The following is a 14,847-nucleotide window of genomic DNA, read 5'->3' as shown; positions in this document are numbered from 1 at the left end:
AGACGTGTTCTGAGATTTCTATGCTTCTTCAGTTGTGGCTCTGGGGCTGGAATAATGAATTCTTTGATCTTTCTCTGTGACACCTGAAATAGCACAACTAACTTTATAAAGAAATTTATCATTAGTAGATTGTTAAAGGCTTTAATAAAAATAAGTTTAAGGAAAGTAATGAATTAGATTTAGTATTAATAGGCATTAAGAATAGTGAAATAATAATAGGCTCCTTTTTAAGAAATAATAGCATGAGAGGTGCAGCTGTCAGGACTTTCCCCCTCCCTTCAGTACCTTGTTCCCAGAGAAGATTATAAATCTTGGGCGGGACATATGGGAGGAGGGTTAACAAAGATGTAGTTAGATTTTGATATAGAGAGGGACTTTGGCAGGCATCTGACTTAGCTCCTGACTTTCCTCTTCACTGGTTAGCAATAATGAAACTATATTTGAGGTTTCTTTTCCTTTGTTTGCTCTGATCAAAAAGTTTTTAGGCCAAGATTACTTGTGGGTACTGCTTTATGTTTGACTGCATTCTGAGTTAAAATGTAAACTTTGTATTCTTGGTAAAAGTCTGAATGTTCTGGGAAGTATGCCAATTTTAAGGTGCCTTTTGTGAAATCATTATAAAAATACTAGCTTGATTTCAGTAAAGTTGCAGCAGAGTCAAAACCATCAAGGTGTCTCTGTCTGTCAATTCTTCGCTGAAACCGTGTCTGCCTGTCCAAAGCCTTGTTCTCCCGCGGACGACGGGAGCCCGACTGGGCCGGTCCGTGGCATTGGTACACCCAGCAGACCTGCTTTTGAAGGGAACGAGAGGAGTGAATCAGGGGCTGGGGGAGAGGGAGGGGAGCACTAGCAGAAGGAGGGAAGGAGGGGAAACTGCACCCAGGATGTAATATACGAGAAGAATTTTAAAATAAAACATAAACCGGATGGTGCTTTGGGCAGCTTTGGCACACGCCTTTAGTCTCAGCACTCGGGAGCCAGAGGCAGGAGATCTCTGCGAGTTTGAGGCCAGCCAGGTGTGCACAGTGAAACCCTGTCTCAAAAAAAAAAAAAAAATTAAAAAAACAACCTAAAATATGCAAAAAGAAAAATTATTAGGGACCCTCAATCCCACATGGCCCATCTGAGCTTTTGTCCCAGCAGACTCCCCACCCCCACCTCACCCCACTGGGGTTCTCAACAGAAGCAATGTGAGAAGTGAGAGCGTAAGTAACAGAAAACCTGCATGAACTTCCTTCACACCCCAGGGTAATCTCCACATTTACCGTCAATGGTCCCACCCTTCCATTCAAACCACCCCACGGCCTGGATGCTGGTTTAGGTCTCCGGAAACAGTACCATTGAAAAACCGCCTGAGGAGTGTGGTGACGGCTGCCCACTGCCCTGCTTACTGATAACAAGGCCTCGGCTGCCTCAAAACGTGCGAGAGCGGCTTGTGAAAACAGAAATCAGAAGGCTGTGCAGGCCAAGACCAGGGGCTGAGGCCGTCAAACCCTGAATTCAAAGCCAGGCTGGCTATAATGGAGACTCCACTGAGAGACCAAAGAATTAAAACTTAGGGTTTGGGGGGGATATTGGTTTAAAGTTTAAAGCACAAGCCTCAACAAAGGCCAGCCAGGTGGAGACATGTCCAGCCACCTGCGGGGAAGAACTAGCCTTGCCACATTCTTTTCCTGCCCACTAGAGTTGCTAGGAAACTGGCCCAGATGGCCAGGCCAGAACCATTTATGGACTTGGCACCTAAAATAAACCAATCATTTCAAAAGCCAATTTCCCTCACCCAATCATGTAACACCATGCATGTAATCTGCTACTTGTGGTTTTTCCCTTTAAAAACCCTGTTCCCCTAGACAGCCCTGCTGCACTCCTCCTCTTCACCAAGGGGGTTGCTGCGACCCGGGCTTGAGCTTGTATTAAATAAACCCTCATGTATTTGCAGCAGAGTCGATTCCTGGTGGTCTTTGGGGTCTCACGAACTGAGCATAACACCATCAGGGCGGGGTGGTGATGAGAACTGGAACTCGGGGGGAGATCTGCAAACACAAATGATCACAGAGAAGCCAGTCTTCTGGAGCATTTTAGATGGTCACTCGAAGAGGTCAATTTCTGCTCAAGAAGCACCTTCCCTGCCCCACCCTTGCATATTCCTCACGTATCCCCACCCTTACGAATTCCTCACGTATTCCTCAGCCCCAGCCTTCCTGCTGCCCTTTCTTACACTGTCCTTTCTTTGCCTCCATATTCTCTCTCTCTATATATATATCTCTGTATATTTATCTATATATATAATATCTATATATATATCTATATAAAGATTATATTATAGATTACATAAAGATTATATTATATTTATTTATATTTATATAAAGATATATTATATCTATATATATAAAGATACAGACACAAAGATAGATATAGACATAAATGTAGATTATATCAATAGTATAGATAGAGATGATATACATATATAGACTATAGAGCTGATATAGATACAGACTATATAGATACATAGATATAGATAGTATAGATGAGGAAGATGGATGATAATGATAAAGAGAGAGATGATAGATAGATGGATAGATAGATGGATGGATAGATAGATAGATAGATAGATAGATAGATAGATAGATAGATAGGATAGATAGATGAAAGAGAGAGATAGATGATAGGTACATAGATAGATGATAGATAGATAGATAGATAGATAGATAGATAGATAGATGATGGATGGATAGATGATAGAGAGAGATAGATGATAGATGGATGGATGGATGGATGGATGGATGGATGACTAGAAAGGTAGATAAAAAGGCTGGATGGCTGGATGGCTGAATGGCTGGATAGATAAAGGGTTAGATGGATGGATAGATAGATAGATAGATAGATAGGTAGATAGATAGATAGATAGATAGATAGATAGATAGATAGATAGATGGATGGATGGATAGGTGGGTGGGTGGGTGGGTGGATGGATGGATAGATAGATGGGTGGATGGATGGATGGGTGGTGGATGGATGGGTGGGTGGATGGATAGATGGATAGATAGATGGGTGGATGGATGGACGGACGAATGGATGGATGGGTGGGTGGATGGATGGAGTGATGGGTGGATGGATGGATGGATGAATAGATGAGTGGATGGATAGATGGATGGATGGATGATGGATGAATGATGGATGGATGGATAGATGAGTGGATGGATGGATTGATGGATAGATGGATGGATAGATGGATGGATAGATGGGTGGTGGATGGATGGATGGATGGGTGGGTGGATGGATGGATGGATAGATGGGTGGTGGATGGATGGGTGGATAGATGGATGGGTGGGTGGGTGGATGGATGGATGGGTGGTGGATGGATGGGTAGATGGATGGCTCTAGATCTAGCTGTATTCCCAGTTGGCAGTGCTGGTGTTTAGACCCAGAGTCTGGAACACCCTAGGCAACAAGCATCCCACCACTGAGTCATGCAGCCCACAACACTTTTGCGCCAGCTTCATCTCCCCGTTGCAACTGTAGCCGCCTGTGACTTTCTGCTTGTGTTTTCTCTTTATCCTTCCCTGCTCAACCTGCCCCTCTGCTAACTCCTCCATGACTCCAAAACCCCCATAACTCTTTCACACAGCTTATCCACAACCTTACCTCCAATAATGGCTAATCTTGGTTGTTAGCCTGACATTCTAGGAAGAGGGAGGTTCAGTTTAGGCCTCCATCAGATTAGCCGTGGCTGTTGTTGCTGCTGCTGCTGTTGCTGGCTGATGTAGGTGGGCCAGCCCACAGGGAGGGGTTCCAGCACATGGGGAGGGGTGCCAGCCCACAGTGAGGGGTACCAGCCCATGGGGAGGGGTTCTAGACCACTGGGAGGGGTTCCAGCTCATGGGGAGGGGTACCAGCCTCAGGCAGGTGGGTCTGGGTTACATAAGAAAGGCAGCTGAACACTAGCCTCAGAGCTAGACGGTAAAGCAGCCTTCCTCTCAACTGCTCTTCAGCTCCGCCTTGAGCTCCCGCCTTGGCGTTCCTTGTAAGGGACCATCAGCTATGAGCTGGTTTTGGTCAGTTTCCTCACAGCAGTGGGAAGCAGGCTAGCGCTCCTCCGTTTGGTGGGCGTGTACTCCTGCCCATTAGACGCAGACCTCTAAAGGGGCCATTTTCTCACCTCCAAACAGCTGGTACTGTAGGCTTCCACCCTCATGTTCTTCTTGAAACACCCACGTCCCAGAACGCTGTGTTTAAACACTGCTGTCCCTCTGACTGTGTCTCTTTAACGGTCTACTGGTGGTCTTTTTCTTATTCTGGTTTTTTGTTTTGTTTTGTTTTTTTTTTAGGATAGACTAAAACAACGCCAGGATACGATTAGCTGAAGCGCTTATCCGCTCCCATGGACTGGTCAAAGACCTTGCCCGCTCAATGCTGCCCCCGTGTGGGATGGTCAGGAACCTCACGGGTCGTCTGTGCTCCACCAGCATCACTGAGGACAGACAGCAGGCCCTGAGAGCGCTGGCTGCTCTTCCAGGACCCCGGAGTTCAGCTCCCAGCACCCACATGACGGCTCACAACTGTCTGTAACTCCAGCTCCAGGTGGCCTGGCCTCACATGGTGTGAAGACATCCATGCAGACAAAGCCTCCATACACATAATAAACTAAAATACAGAAAAACAGCCCTTCATGGCCTCCTGGCATCTATCATGGTTCTTCCTTCTCCCGAGGGCACTTACAGTCACAGAAAGGAGCTGCTATTGACCAGTCTTTAAAGTCTGTGCTGTTACTATAATAATAGGATTCACAGGGGCTGAAGAGAGACGGCTCAGTGGTTAAGATCAGCGCCCACAGAGGCCGGCCCCTTGGTTTTCCCCTACGAGTCAGCTTGTGACAAACCTGAGGGCCTTCAAAGTTCCTTTCCAGAAAACAAGAAGGCTTGAACTGTTCTCTGTCAAGAGACTGAGGAGAAAATGTAAAAGCGTTTGGCAAGGAGCCAAGGCTGTGGTGGCCCCAAGGGGGAGGGTGTGGCCCCCAAGGAGTGTGTCAGGAGGAGGGCACAGGCTCCCGGGAGATACAGTCCTCCGAGGAATAGGGCGCGGTTTCTGAGGATGGAGGACTGATGCAGGGAGCAGCCTCCAGGGGCCATGCCCCCAGCGAGGAGCTAGCATCTGTCCGTCCCCTCCAGGACCCTGCGACGCCCCTACCTTAGACCCTACGGTGACTGCTTCATAAGCAGCACCCGCTTTCCTGGTCTTGGGGTTCCCCCTCCCAATCCCACAGCTTCTCCTGGCACCCACCCCGGCAGCCCCTTCAGTCCTGCCATGGGAACCAGCGTGCTCTCCTTACTGTGGGGATTCTCACGCTGCTCTCCCCCCGCACCCCTGACGTCTCCCTATTGTGTAGACTTGGACCGAGGGCTGGCGTTGGTCCAGGGTTAGAGCTGGGACCCAGCAGGCTGGAGCTGGGGTTCCGTCCCAAACGTCCCACAGATCACAGCTCACTTCAAACACGTCAGTGGAACCAAGATCCAGGCCGAGCAGCTTTGCTTTTCTTACGGGAGCGCTTTGGCCTTCCGCTACTGTTAGCTTGTTTTGAAGCACACACAGGCTGTCCCGGGAAGAAGCGAAGCCCCACGTTCATGCTTCTAAAACGTCCTCCTGACGCCCGAGTCAGAGGTTACCAAGTCGCGCGGTGGTGAGAGAATCATGAGGTTTTCCAGAGCTGCTGTTCTAACTGGCAAAGAAAGCTTTTAGACAGCTCTCTTAATCCTTGAGAACAAAGAATCTTCAGCCGGAGGCATTTTTTACAGTTTGACCAGATTTCCTCCATTTACATCTTTAAGTGATTGGTAAAATGAAAGTTTTGAGAATTCAGATTAGCTTGCCACTTGCTATCATTACACTTTTTGCCAAATCCTGCCCAGGTAGAAAGCGAGAACAACCCAGACACTCTGTAATCTTTGCCAACATTTTATTTAAAACAACCAGCTCCAAGCTCTTTTCTAGCATCAGTCCAAAAACATCTCTTTTTGTTGTTGTTGCTATCAGACTCTAGCAAGGTCTGGAATCTATTTCATTCATAAAGGCCCGTTGCCACCCTTTCCCGTGATACCTGACGGGGAAGGAAAAGAAGAAAAGACGAGCGAAAAGTGACTCTCTGGGTATAAAGCAACACCCACAGCAAACAAGGAAAACGGCTCTGGGAGGAGGGTCCCAGCGGGCAGAGGATGGGGGGCAGGACTGCGAGCAAGGGCCGTGGCTGCTCATATGGCCACGCTGTTCTCCACCAGGCTGGGCCGCAGGTACTCATAGGGTATGTCCAGGCTCTTATTGCGGATCTCAATTTCCTTATCCAGGACAGCCAGCTCCTCCCTGAACTTCTCCAGCACAGCTCTGGCCTCGGGGTTTGGGAAGTGCTCCTCTGAGTGTTGGCCCAGGGGCACCTGGGGGCAGGCGGGAAAGCAGCTCAGCCTGTGGCCCCGACCACTGGGGGACACGGCCTCCTCCCGGACCCCGAATGATCGCCTCTCACCATAACAGCCTGGCGTCTGCCCAGAAGCCAGATGATGTTTATCTGGAGAGTAGACTGGTTGGGGTTGGGCAGCGTGGCCATGAGCTTCTCCATTGTGGCGCCCTTGGTGGTGGGCGGCGGCAGCCGCATGGTGCAGGGCGCGTTGGGGACCCAGTAGAACCAATCCAGCTGGAGAGACAGCCACCCTGGTCAGGGCCGGCTGACCGGAAGGCCCCGCCCCGAGCCCACGCGCCCCGCCCCAGCTCACGCGCCCCGCCCCAGCTGCGGTCCCCTCCCCGGAGGCACCTGGCCTAGATGGATGGAGGAGTGCTGGGCCGTGCAGGTGAAGATGCACATGGTGATGAAGTGGCCAGCCTGAGCCCGGGACTGCAGAGAGGTGGGGAACCCTGCGGGAGGGAATGATCGGCTGCAGCCCGCCAGGCCTCTGGAAGTGAGGCCTGGAGAGGACAAGGGCAGGCCAGAAGGCTGGCCAGGGACCCTCAAGAGCTGAGCAAGCAGGCGTGAGAGAGGGTGAGGTGAGGGAGAGAGAGCCCTGCCTCCTGCATCGTTCCCCTCCACAAGGCTTGGGATGGTTGTGAGTGAGGGGACAGATAGACTGTGAGAGCGGAGGTAGGTGTGGATGGAGTGAGAACAGTGTCTTCTGGGCGTGACAGGGCCAGTAGAGCCGTGAGCTCACAGCGGCTGCGAGACAAAGCCAGTGAGCCCCACAGAGCAGAGTGGGAAGGGACTCGCCCCTCGCTGAGGAGCTGGGGGCTGGGGGCCTCTGAGAGAGGGAGGTGTTCCCAGAGGGGGAGCTTCCCGCTGAACTTCCCTGAACGCTGCTCTGACTGTCCCTGGGAGGGTTTTCATGGGAGATTCCACAGACATGTGGAGGGCCCTGGGGAGTCCCGGAACTCAGGCCTTAGTCCTCAGGCAGGGACTCCGTTACCTCTGTCCTGGGCCCCTGCAGCCCGACCTCTGTGATCTCCCGCCACCAGCTCTGCAGCTCGTGGCCCTTCCTCACGCCTCGTCGCTCTTGTAGTAGAGATCCCGCCACGCACCTGCCATCAGAGGTCAGGGGTCAGAGGTCAGCACAAGAGCCAGAGCGCCCACCCCCAGCCACGACCCAGGCCTCTGCCCTCCTGCCTCCCTCACCGCTCTGTGATTTCCCAGAGTCGCAGGGCATCCTTAGCGTAGAAGCAAGACTCGACATCCAGGAGACCCCGCTCAGCCAAGTCGTCCGGGGGGCACAGCGAGCCGTAGGTCAGAAAGGCCCCCGCTTGCTTGAGAAGGTCCAGGTGGCCGCCTCCGCCTATGCTCATCCCCTGCGGGAGCGAGGACAGGCGGGCTCGTCAGCTGCCCTGAGGCTGGGGACAGGGTAGCCGAGAGCCCACTGCTGCCCCTTACCATGTCAAAAATGCCACTGTCCGAGATCAGGTTATTCCTGGCCCTGACGTTAATTTCCATGGTGTAGAGCAGGTGAGGGACTAGGAGCTACAAGAAGACAGGCATGGGCAAGTCAGAAGAGACCTGGGCCTCTGCAGGAGACAGGGCAGCGCAGCTCTGAGGGAAGGGATGGCCAGGCTCTGAGGGAAGGGATGGCCAGGCTCTGAGGGAAGGGATGGCCAGGCTCTGAGGGCAGGCGTGGCCGAGGCTCCCTGGCCCCGCACCAGCAACCTGCTGATTCGCTTGGCCTGACCAGTGCCACAGGCAGCTAGTCACTGCTCCCTGGCAATTGCTCATTCATTCTCTGTGTTCTCTTTTCAACAGTCTTTCTTGGTCACCCAAAAGAATCTGACCCTCCAGGACACTGCTCTGGCTCTCGGGGCTCTGGTTTCGGAACTCTGCAAAGTCCGCCGTGAGGGACCTGTCCTGCTAGCTGCTTAAGGGACCTGTGGTGTTACTTGAACGGTCCCTCTGACTGGACAGAACCATTAAGCCATTCATGCCTACGTTTGCCCTGTGTGTACATGCATGTTCTCCACATAAGAAGAAGGCAAGCTCCCTGCCTTTTCCCGGGAACCACCTCTATCCTGCCTTGAGAAGTGATCTCACTGCAGAGCCCTGCCCTCCCGTCTCATCTTCCTGAGCCCAGATGCCACAGAGACCTTCGGGAGGCAAGAGTGATGTGTCGTAGGCAGAGAGAGGCAGGCAGAGCAGAGCCGAATCCGGCGTTACCTTAAAGACAGGGTGCATGGAGGGCAGGCACCTCATGGTGGCCATTGCGAAGACCTCAGCCATCAAATGCCCCCTCAGAAGATGAGCCTGCAGCTCGTGCACCTGTAAGTCAGAGCTGCGGACCCAGCACTTGGCCAGGAGCCAGTCCACTGGGGGATCCATGGGCATGAAAATCGGTGGTGGGGTGGACCCAATTTTGGGCAGTTCAAGCTGGCGCAAGATAAGAGCGTGGAGAAAAGTGCTGGATGTGAGGCTGCAGGCTGGGAGCTCGGTGGTCCCCGAACGCCGGTGGGGGGGGGGGGCTCGGTGGTCCCTGCTTCCCCACCTCACACTCGTGCACACATCCTGCCCTCTCCTCATCTTTCCACACCACCTCTCCACAAAGGAGGTGTGCATGTGTGTGTTTCAGCTGCTGGTTGGAGGATTTGCATGTGTCCTCATTCAAAATCAGCAGGACCAAATACAGCCTATGGGAGTCAGTGCTTTCGCTCGCCCTGTTTCTGGAGGAACCTGCCTGGCTCCCGCTTTCCCTGTCTCCTTGACTCTAGGCTAGCGGGTGCTTGCCAGCTCTCCATCTCCTCTCCGCCCCACAGCTGCCATCACCCCCCACGCCCTGAGACCCTAACCCTGCTGGAGCCCCTTCCTCTCTCCACTCTAACACTGATGATGAGGAAGAGCTGTCATGAGGAAGCTGTCCTTCCTCCTGACCTCCATCTCAGTGCAAGCCCCAAAGCCCTCCCTGGCTCCTCCGCCTAGTGCCCTGAGCTCTAGGGACAGACCCGTCCTCCCCACCCTCCTCCCAGGAGCCTCCTGGACTGGCTCAGTCCTCTGCCTTGGAGCTTGCACAGCTGACTAGTCTGTCTCTCCAGCAAGGCCACAAACCCTTAGAGTGAAAGCCTACCCTTCTCCGCCTCTCCTGCCTCCTCGGTGCCTGAGAGCAACGCCACTGCCAGGAAGCAGGAAAGGACCTGGAGCACGGGCTCAGCTGAGGGGGCCGCCCTGGGGACCACCCCCCCCCTCACCTGGATGGCCATGGGCAGCAGCTGCCCATCAGGCTGCAGCTTCAGCATGACCAGAGGGGCGGCCAGGTACTGCTGGCTGCAAAGGATGACGTTGGCCTTGATCCCATCCAGGAGAAAGTAATCTGCTTCAAACAGAGTGCCCTTCTGCAGAGGGAGGGAAACCAGGCGGTGTCAGCAAGGAGTGCCCGACAGGGAGAAAGAAACGGCCTGTCCCCAGCAGCCACCTGGCAGCGCCTGTCATTATTACCTCGTGACTCGTTTTTTAACATTTTAAAATTACATTCGTTTATATGTGTGCATGCATACATGTGTGTCTGCACATGTGTGTGTATGTGTGTATGTATATAAGCACATATGCATGTATGTATATAAGCATGTATGTATGAGTGTGTGTATGTATGTATACATGTGTATGTGTGTATGTAAGCATGTGTGTATGTTATATGTGGGCACATGTTTGCCATGACATTGTACGGTGATCAGAAGTCAACTTATGGGAGATTTTACTGCACAGGTCCTAGGGAGTCAACCTAGCTTGTTACGCTCGGCAGCAGGTGCCTCTACCTGGCCTTATCATGAGTAATTTTGTTGTTGTCGTTTGAGACAGGGTTTCTCTGTGTAGCCCTGGCTGTCCTGGACTCCCTTTGTAAACCAGGCTGGCCTCGAACTCACAGAGATCCACCTGCCTCTGCCTCCTGAGTGCTAGGCTCACAGGGGTGTGCCACCACGCCCGGCTCACAGGTCATTTTTATAGACTTCATTGAAATGACCCCTTATCACAGGAGAGGAGGCTGAAAGGCTTTCCTGGCACAGGGGTATCTCGGCAGTTGGGAGCCAAGGAATACCACAGAGTCACACCACACAACAAACTCACACAAAATCGGAGAAGCACAGCAGCCACCCCTAGGTGGGGACGAACAGAGGAGGCTGAGCGGAGGGCAGGCTTGTCTAGGGAGAAGCGGGCTGAGTGGAGGGCAGGCTTGTCTAGGGAGAAGCGGGCTGAGTGGAGGGCAGGCTTGTCTAGGGAGAAGCGGGCTGAGTGGAGGGCAGGCTTGTCTAGGGAGAAGCGGGCTGAGTGGAGGGCAGGCTTGTCTAGGGAGAAGCGTGCTGAGCGGAGGAGGGCAGGCTTGTCTAGGGAGAGACGGGCTGAGCGGAGGAGGGCAGGCTTGTCTAGGGAGAGACGGGCTGAGCGGAGGGCAGGCTTGTCTAGGGAGAGACGGGCTGAGCGGAGGGCAGGCTTGTCTAGGGAGAGACGGGCTGAGCGGAGGAGGGCAGGCTTGTCTAGGGAGAGACGGGCTGAGCGGAGGGCAGGCTTGTCTAGGGAGAGACGGGCTGAGCGGAGGGCAGGCTTGTCTAGGGAGAGACGGGCTGAGCGGAGGGCAGGCTTGTCTAGGGAGAGACGGGCTGAGCGGAGGGCAGGCTTGTCTAGGGAGAGACGGGCTGAGCGGAGGGCAGGCTTGTCTAGGGAGAGACGGGCTGAGCGGAGGGCAGGCTTGTCTAGGGAGAGACGGGCTGAGCGGAGGGCAGGCTTGTCTAGGGAGAGACGGGCTGAGCGGAGGGCAGGCTTGTCTAGGGAGAGACGGGCTGAGCGGAGGAGGGCAGGCTTTTCTAGGGTCCTACGCACAGTGGTGCACTCACTCACTCTACACTGGGCTCCTGGCATAGTGAAGCCAGAAGCTTTGCTCGGCAGTTAGCCTTGAATAATGGGATGGGGGGGGGTTCCAGGTCCTGGATCAGGGACGGGCCAGGGTGGTTTTCCACTGGCCTGTTACCCTAAAGAAACAGTCCAAGAAGCTGGACATCTGGCCTAAAGCCACACAGGGCAACACCAGGGTACAGATGCAAACCAACACTGCCCCACACTAGGTCCTAACTAACGACTCCCGCCCTGACCCTGATTCCCTTACCCGCACCTCTCTGGACCCATGGCCACCTCTGAGCGGTCAGCTTGTCCCTGCACACCGCCCCATCTCCACTGCACACCCTTCTGAGGTAGGAAGGCCGTAGCAGGGTCCTACTGGGCTCGGCTGTCCATACCTTGAGCTCCCCGTCCAGCTGGGCCTGTAGCTTCTCCATCCCGGGAGGGAACACCAGGCGGGAAGGAAGACGGGTGGACCGCCTCAGGAGCATGGGGTTTGCGCCATTGAGAAACTGGTACCCAAAGAAAGCATCCTCCTTCCACAAGTCTCGAACCCGCTCTGCAGGGGAGATGGGTGTGTCTGAGATCCAACTTCCTGGTCCTTCCAACACCCACCAAACCATCCCTACCTGACCCGGACTACCAGAGAGGGCAGACAGGAGCCTCCCAGGAGCCTCCGAATCCCCAACCCAGTGTCCTAATCTCCTCACACTGGGAAGGGCTGGGGTAGGAGAATTTGGGGAGAGGCGAACTGACCAGCCAGCTTGGTGTGGCCACTCTTGAACACCGAGCTGAAGTCATCCAGGCTCGTCCAGCAGGTCACAGCATTCAGGGGAAAGTTGAGAAGAGTATCTATTGTCCTTGGGGGAAAAATGGGGCAAAGGGTTTGCCGGTTCTACCAAACAGTCCAGCCAAAGGCCCCACAGACTAGACCAGCACCTCTTCCCCTCCCCCACCGGTGCCCTCGCCCCTACCCCAAAGCTGTCGAAGCTTCAAACTCAATTCTTTTGTCCTCTCGAAATCGCTGGTCTGCGGGGAGTTCGGACAAACTGTCCGCCGCCACGTTCAGGAGCAAGCCGTCCTTCCAGCTGCCCCACCTGCGGGGCAGAAGGCGTCAGGCCCGGGACTCGCTGGGCGCAGACGCGGCTGGCTCGCTGGGCGCCGGCCGGGCAGGCTCACCTGTACAGCTGCCGTCGCTCTTCCAGCTCCTGCTCCCTGTGCTTCCTGAACAGGCCCTGAGTGTCCTCAACCACGGTGCAGCCTAGAGGCGGAGCGGGACACTCTGGGACGCCTGCCCACAGCTCGCCAGGTCCCTGCCAGGGGTCCCTCAGCCAGTCCCCAGCCTCAGCACTGGGCCAGCTCAAACAAACAAACAAAGCAGGCCCCAGGCCCCTGCTCGCACAGCTCTTCCCCGCCCGAGGCACCGCTCCCCTCACCGTCTCCACAGGCCCCACCATCTGCTCACCAGTGCCCTCGGGGAGGGTGAGGATGCTGGTGCCCTGCACCCATCGGTAGCAGGGGAACCTGTACTCCGCTCCTTGCTCTCCGGGGCCCGTCACGGAAATCCAGTTGCAGAACCACGCGTCGTCCTTGAGGTAATGCCACTTTTGCACTTTCACGAACAGCAGCGACCCAAGGTACTCTGACACGTGCACCTTGAACTCAGCCTCCTGCAGATGAGCACAGGGGCACAAGATGGGTGCTGAGGCTGAGTTCTGCTTCACCTGGGCCACGGGCAAAGCGACAAAAAGGAAGCCAGAAAGAGGGGTCCATGACACATTCTTTGCCTCAGCTAAGAGTGAGAGGGTGGGGGATGGAAGATGGAGAGGGGCACTCCTTTGCGCCCTTCATCCTCCCTTGGGGAGGGCTGTGGGGGAGGAGGGAGAATGAAACGTCAGGAACACAGGAACACAGATGAGGTGGGAGCGGCCCCCAGGGGAGAGGACCCAGGGGAATCCACTCAGCCTGAGCCAGGATGGCTAGGGTTTGGTCTCCAAGAAGAAACCTTGGAGGCCTTGGAGGGGGTTGGGGAGAAAGAGTGAGGTCAAAGGGGACCCGGGGCAGAACCCATGGAGAGAGTAGAGGCTGAAAGGACCAGTTAGAGCCACCGGGGCAGGGACCCAGAGAACCAGATCCTGAGGGACCTGTAAGCCAGAGGCTTTGCGGTTATCAGGGAAGCAGGCTTCCTTTGTTGTGACCCTAAGACAATGTACAGATCTGAAGATCTGGGGGAATCTGAGAGTTATACGAAAAAAGGAAAGAGAAGGGAGGGCAGGGAAGGGAGGGGAGGGGAGGCGAGGCAAGGAGAAGAAGAGAAGGGGTAGAAGAGGAGGAGAAGAAGAGAGTGGAGGGGAGGGGAAGAGGAAGGGAGGGAGAGGAGAGGAGAAATCCAGACTCCACCTTTCTTCCCTCCTGTCTCCCCCTCACGCGCTCCACCCTACGTTCAGAGATCCCGCATCTACAAAGGAGATAGGAAATTCTAGCTTTTAAAAACAGGTCGGGCAGCTGGCGCTGCTGACGCTGTTCAGCAGAGTTCTGTGAAATGAATAGCGCCAGGAATCCCCACTCTGCGAGGCCAGGCGGCAACAGCTACGGAGCTCACCAGGTGCCTGGCTGTGCGCGCCACTGCGGGTGTGCGCGCCTCCCGGGACTGTGCGTGCCTCCCCGGGATGTGCGCGCCTCCCGGGGCTGTGCGTGCGTCTGCGGGTGTGCGCGCCTCCCAGGGGCTGTGCGCGCCTCCCTCGACCGTGCGCGCTGCGCTGGGGTTCGGGGGGCCCCACCCCGTCGGGGCTCCTCGGGATCCCTCCGGCTTGAGGCCTGCCCAGGCGGCCCGCAGCTCACCGAGTTCCGGCAGGGTCGCAGCAGCTTCCCGAGCGACGCCTCCCCGTGCCGCCCCACCAGCCACAGGTGGACCTCGTTGTTGGAGCCCGCGTACAAGGAGTCCCCGGTGGAGACGCGGATGCGGTAGACACCCATCTTGCGGACGGAGTTCTCTCCCTTCTGAGAGTCAAGAGGGCTGGGGCCGCTAAATAAGAGCCAGGGCCTCGCCCCTGTTCAGGGTTGAGCAGGGTTGGCACAGCGCCAGTCAACCCCGCCTTTGCAGGGTTCCCCAGCACTTGCCTAACTCCAGCCCCAAAGAGGCACCCCGGCCAGCCCAGCCGGAGCCCTGAGGGTCTGCGGGTGAGAGAGGGCAAGGGGAGGAGGGGGAGGGGGGAAGAGGGGGAAGAATCATCCATCCCCGGACATGCAGGAAGACCTGGACTGACGCTAGACCGGAGGAAGGAAGCCCTGCTGGTTAGGAAGCGCCACGCACCTACACACGCGCACACAGACACACGCATGCATGCACACACGGACACACGCATGTGCACACACATGCACACATGCTCTCTCTCTCACACACACACCCCACGAGTTGGCTCCTCTATGCTCAAGGACAATCTCTCGGCGGCAGGGCAGGGCCAAAGCTGCCTCCCTCCCCCCACTCGTTCCCTGAAGCCCAGTGTACCAGAACC

General features: G+C 55.2%; 1 protein-coding gene across 1 annotated transcript; it reads right to left on the bottom strand.

Moving 5' to 3' along the window:
• Positions 1-5,952: 5,952 nt before the first annotated feature.
• Positions 5,953-14,313, bottom strand: Alox15 (arachidonate 15-lipoxygenase). Its single transcript, XM_021629269.2, is given in 15 exon segments — positions 5,953-6,425; positions 6,515-6,682; positions 6,800-6,900; positions 7,443-7,454; positions 7,457-7,554; positions 7,649-7,818; positions 7,901-7,987; positions 8,672-8,881; positions 9,694-9,837; positions 11,731-11,891; positions 12,089-12,192; positions 12,307-12,429; positions 12,512-12,593; positions 12,798-13,002; positions 14,174-14,313. Coding segments are annotated over 15 exon segments (1,980 nt in total). The 5' UTR covers positions 14,309-14,313; the 3' UTR covers positions 5,953-6,245.
• Positions 14,314-14,847: the final 534 nt, after the last annotated feature.

The sequence above is a fragment of the Meriones unguiculatus genome, chromosome 11 (genome assembly GCF_030254825.1).
Source record: "Meriones unguiculatus strain TT.TT164.6M chromosome 11, Bangor_MerUng_6.1, whole genome shotgun sequence".
Taxonomy (NCBI): domain Eukaryota; kingdom Metazoa; phylum Chordata; class Mammalia; order Rodentia; family Muridae; genus Meriones; species Meriones unguiculatus.
The sequence above is the reverse complement of the archived record's forward strand: the minus strand, read 5'-3'. Positions and strand labels throughout refer to the sequence as shown.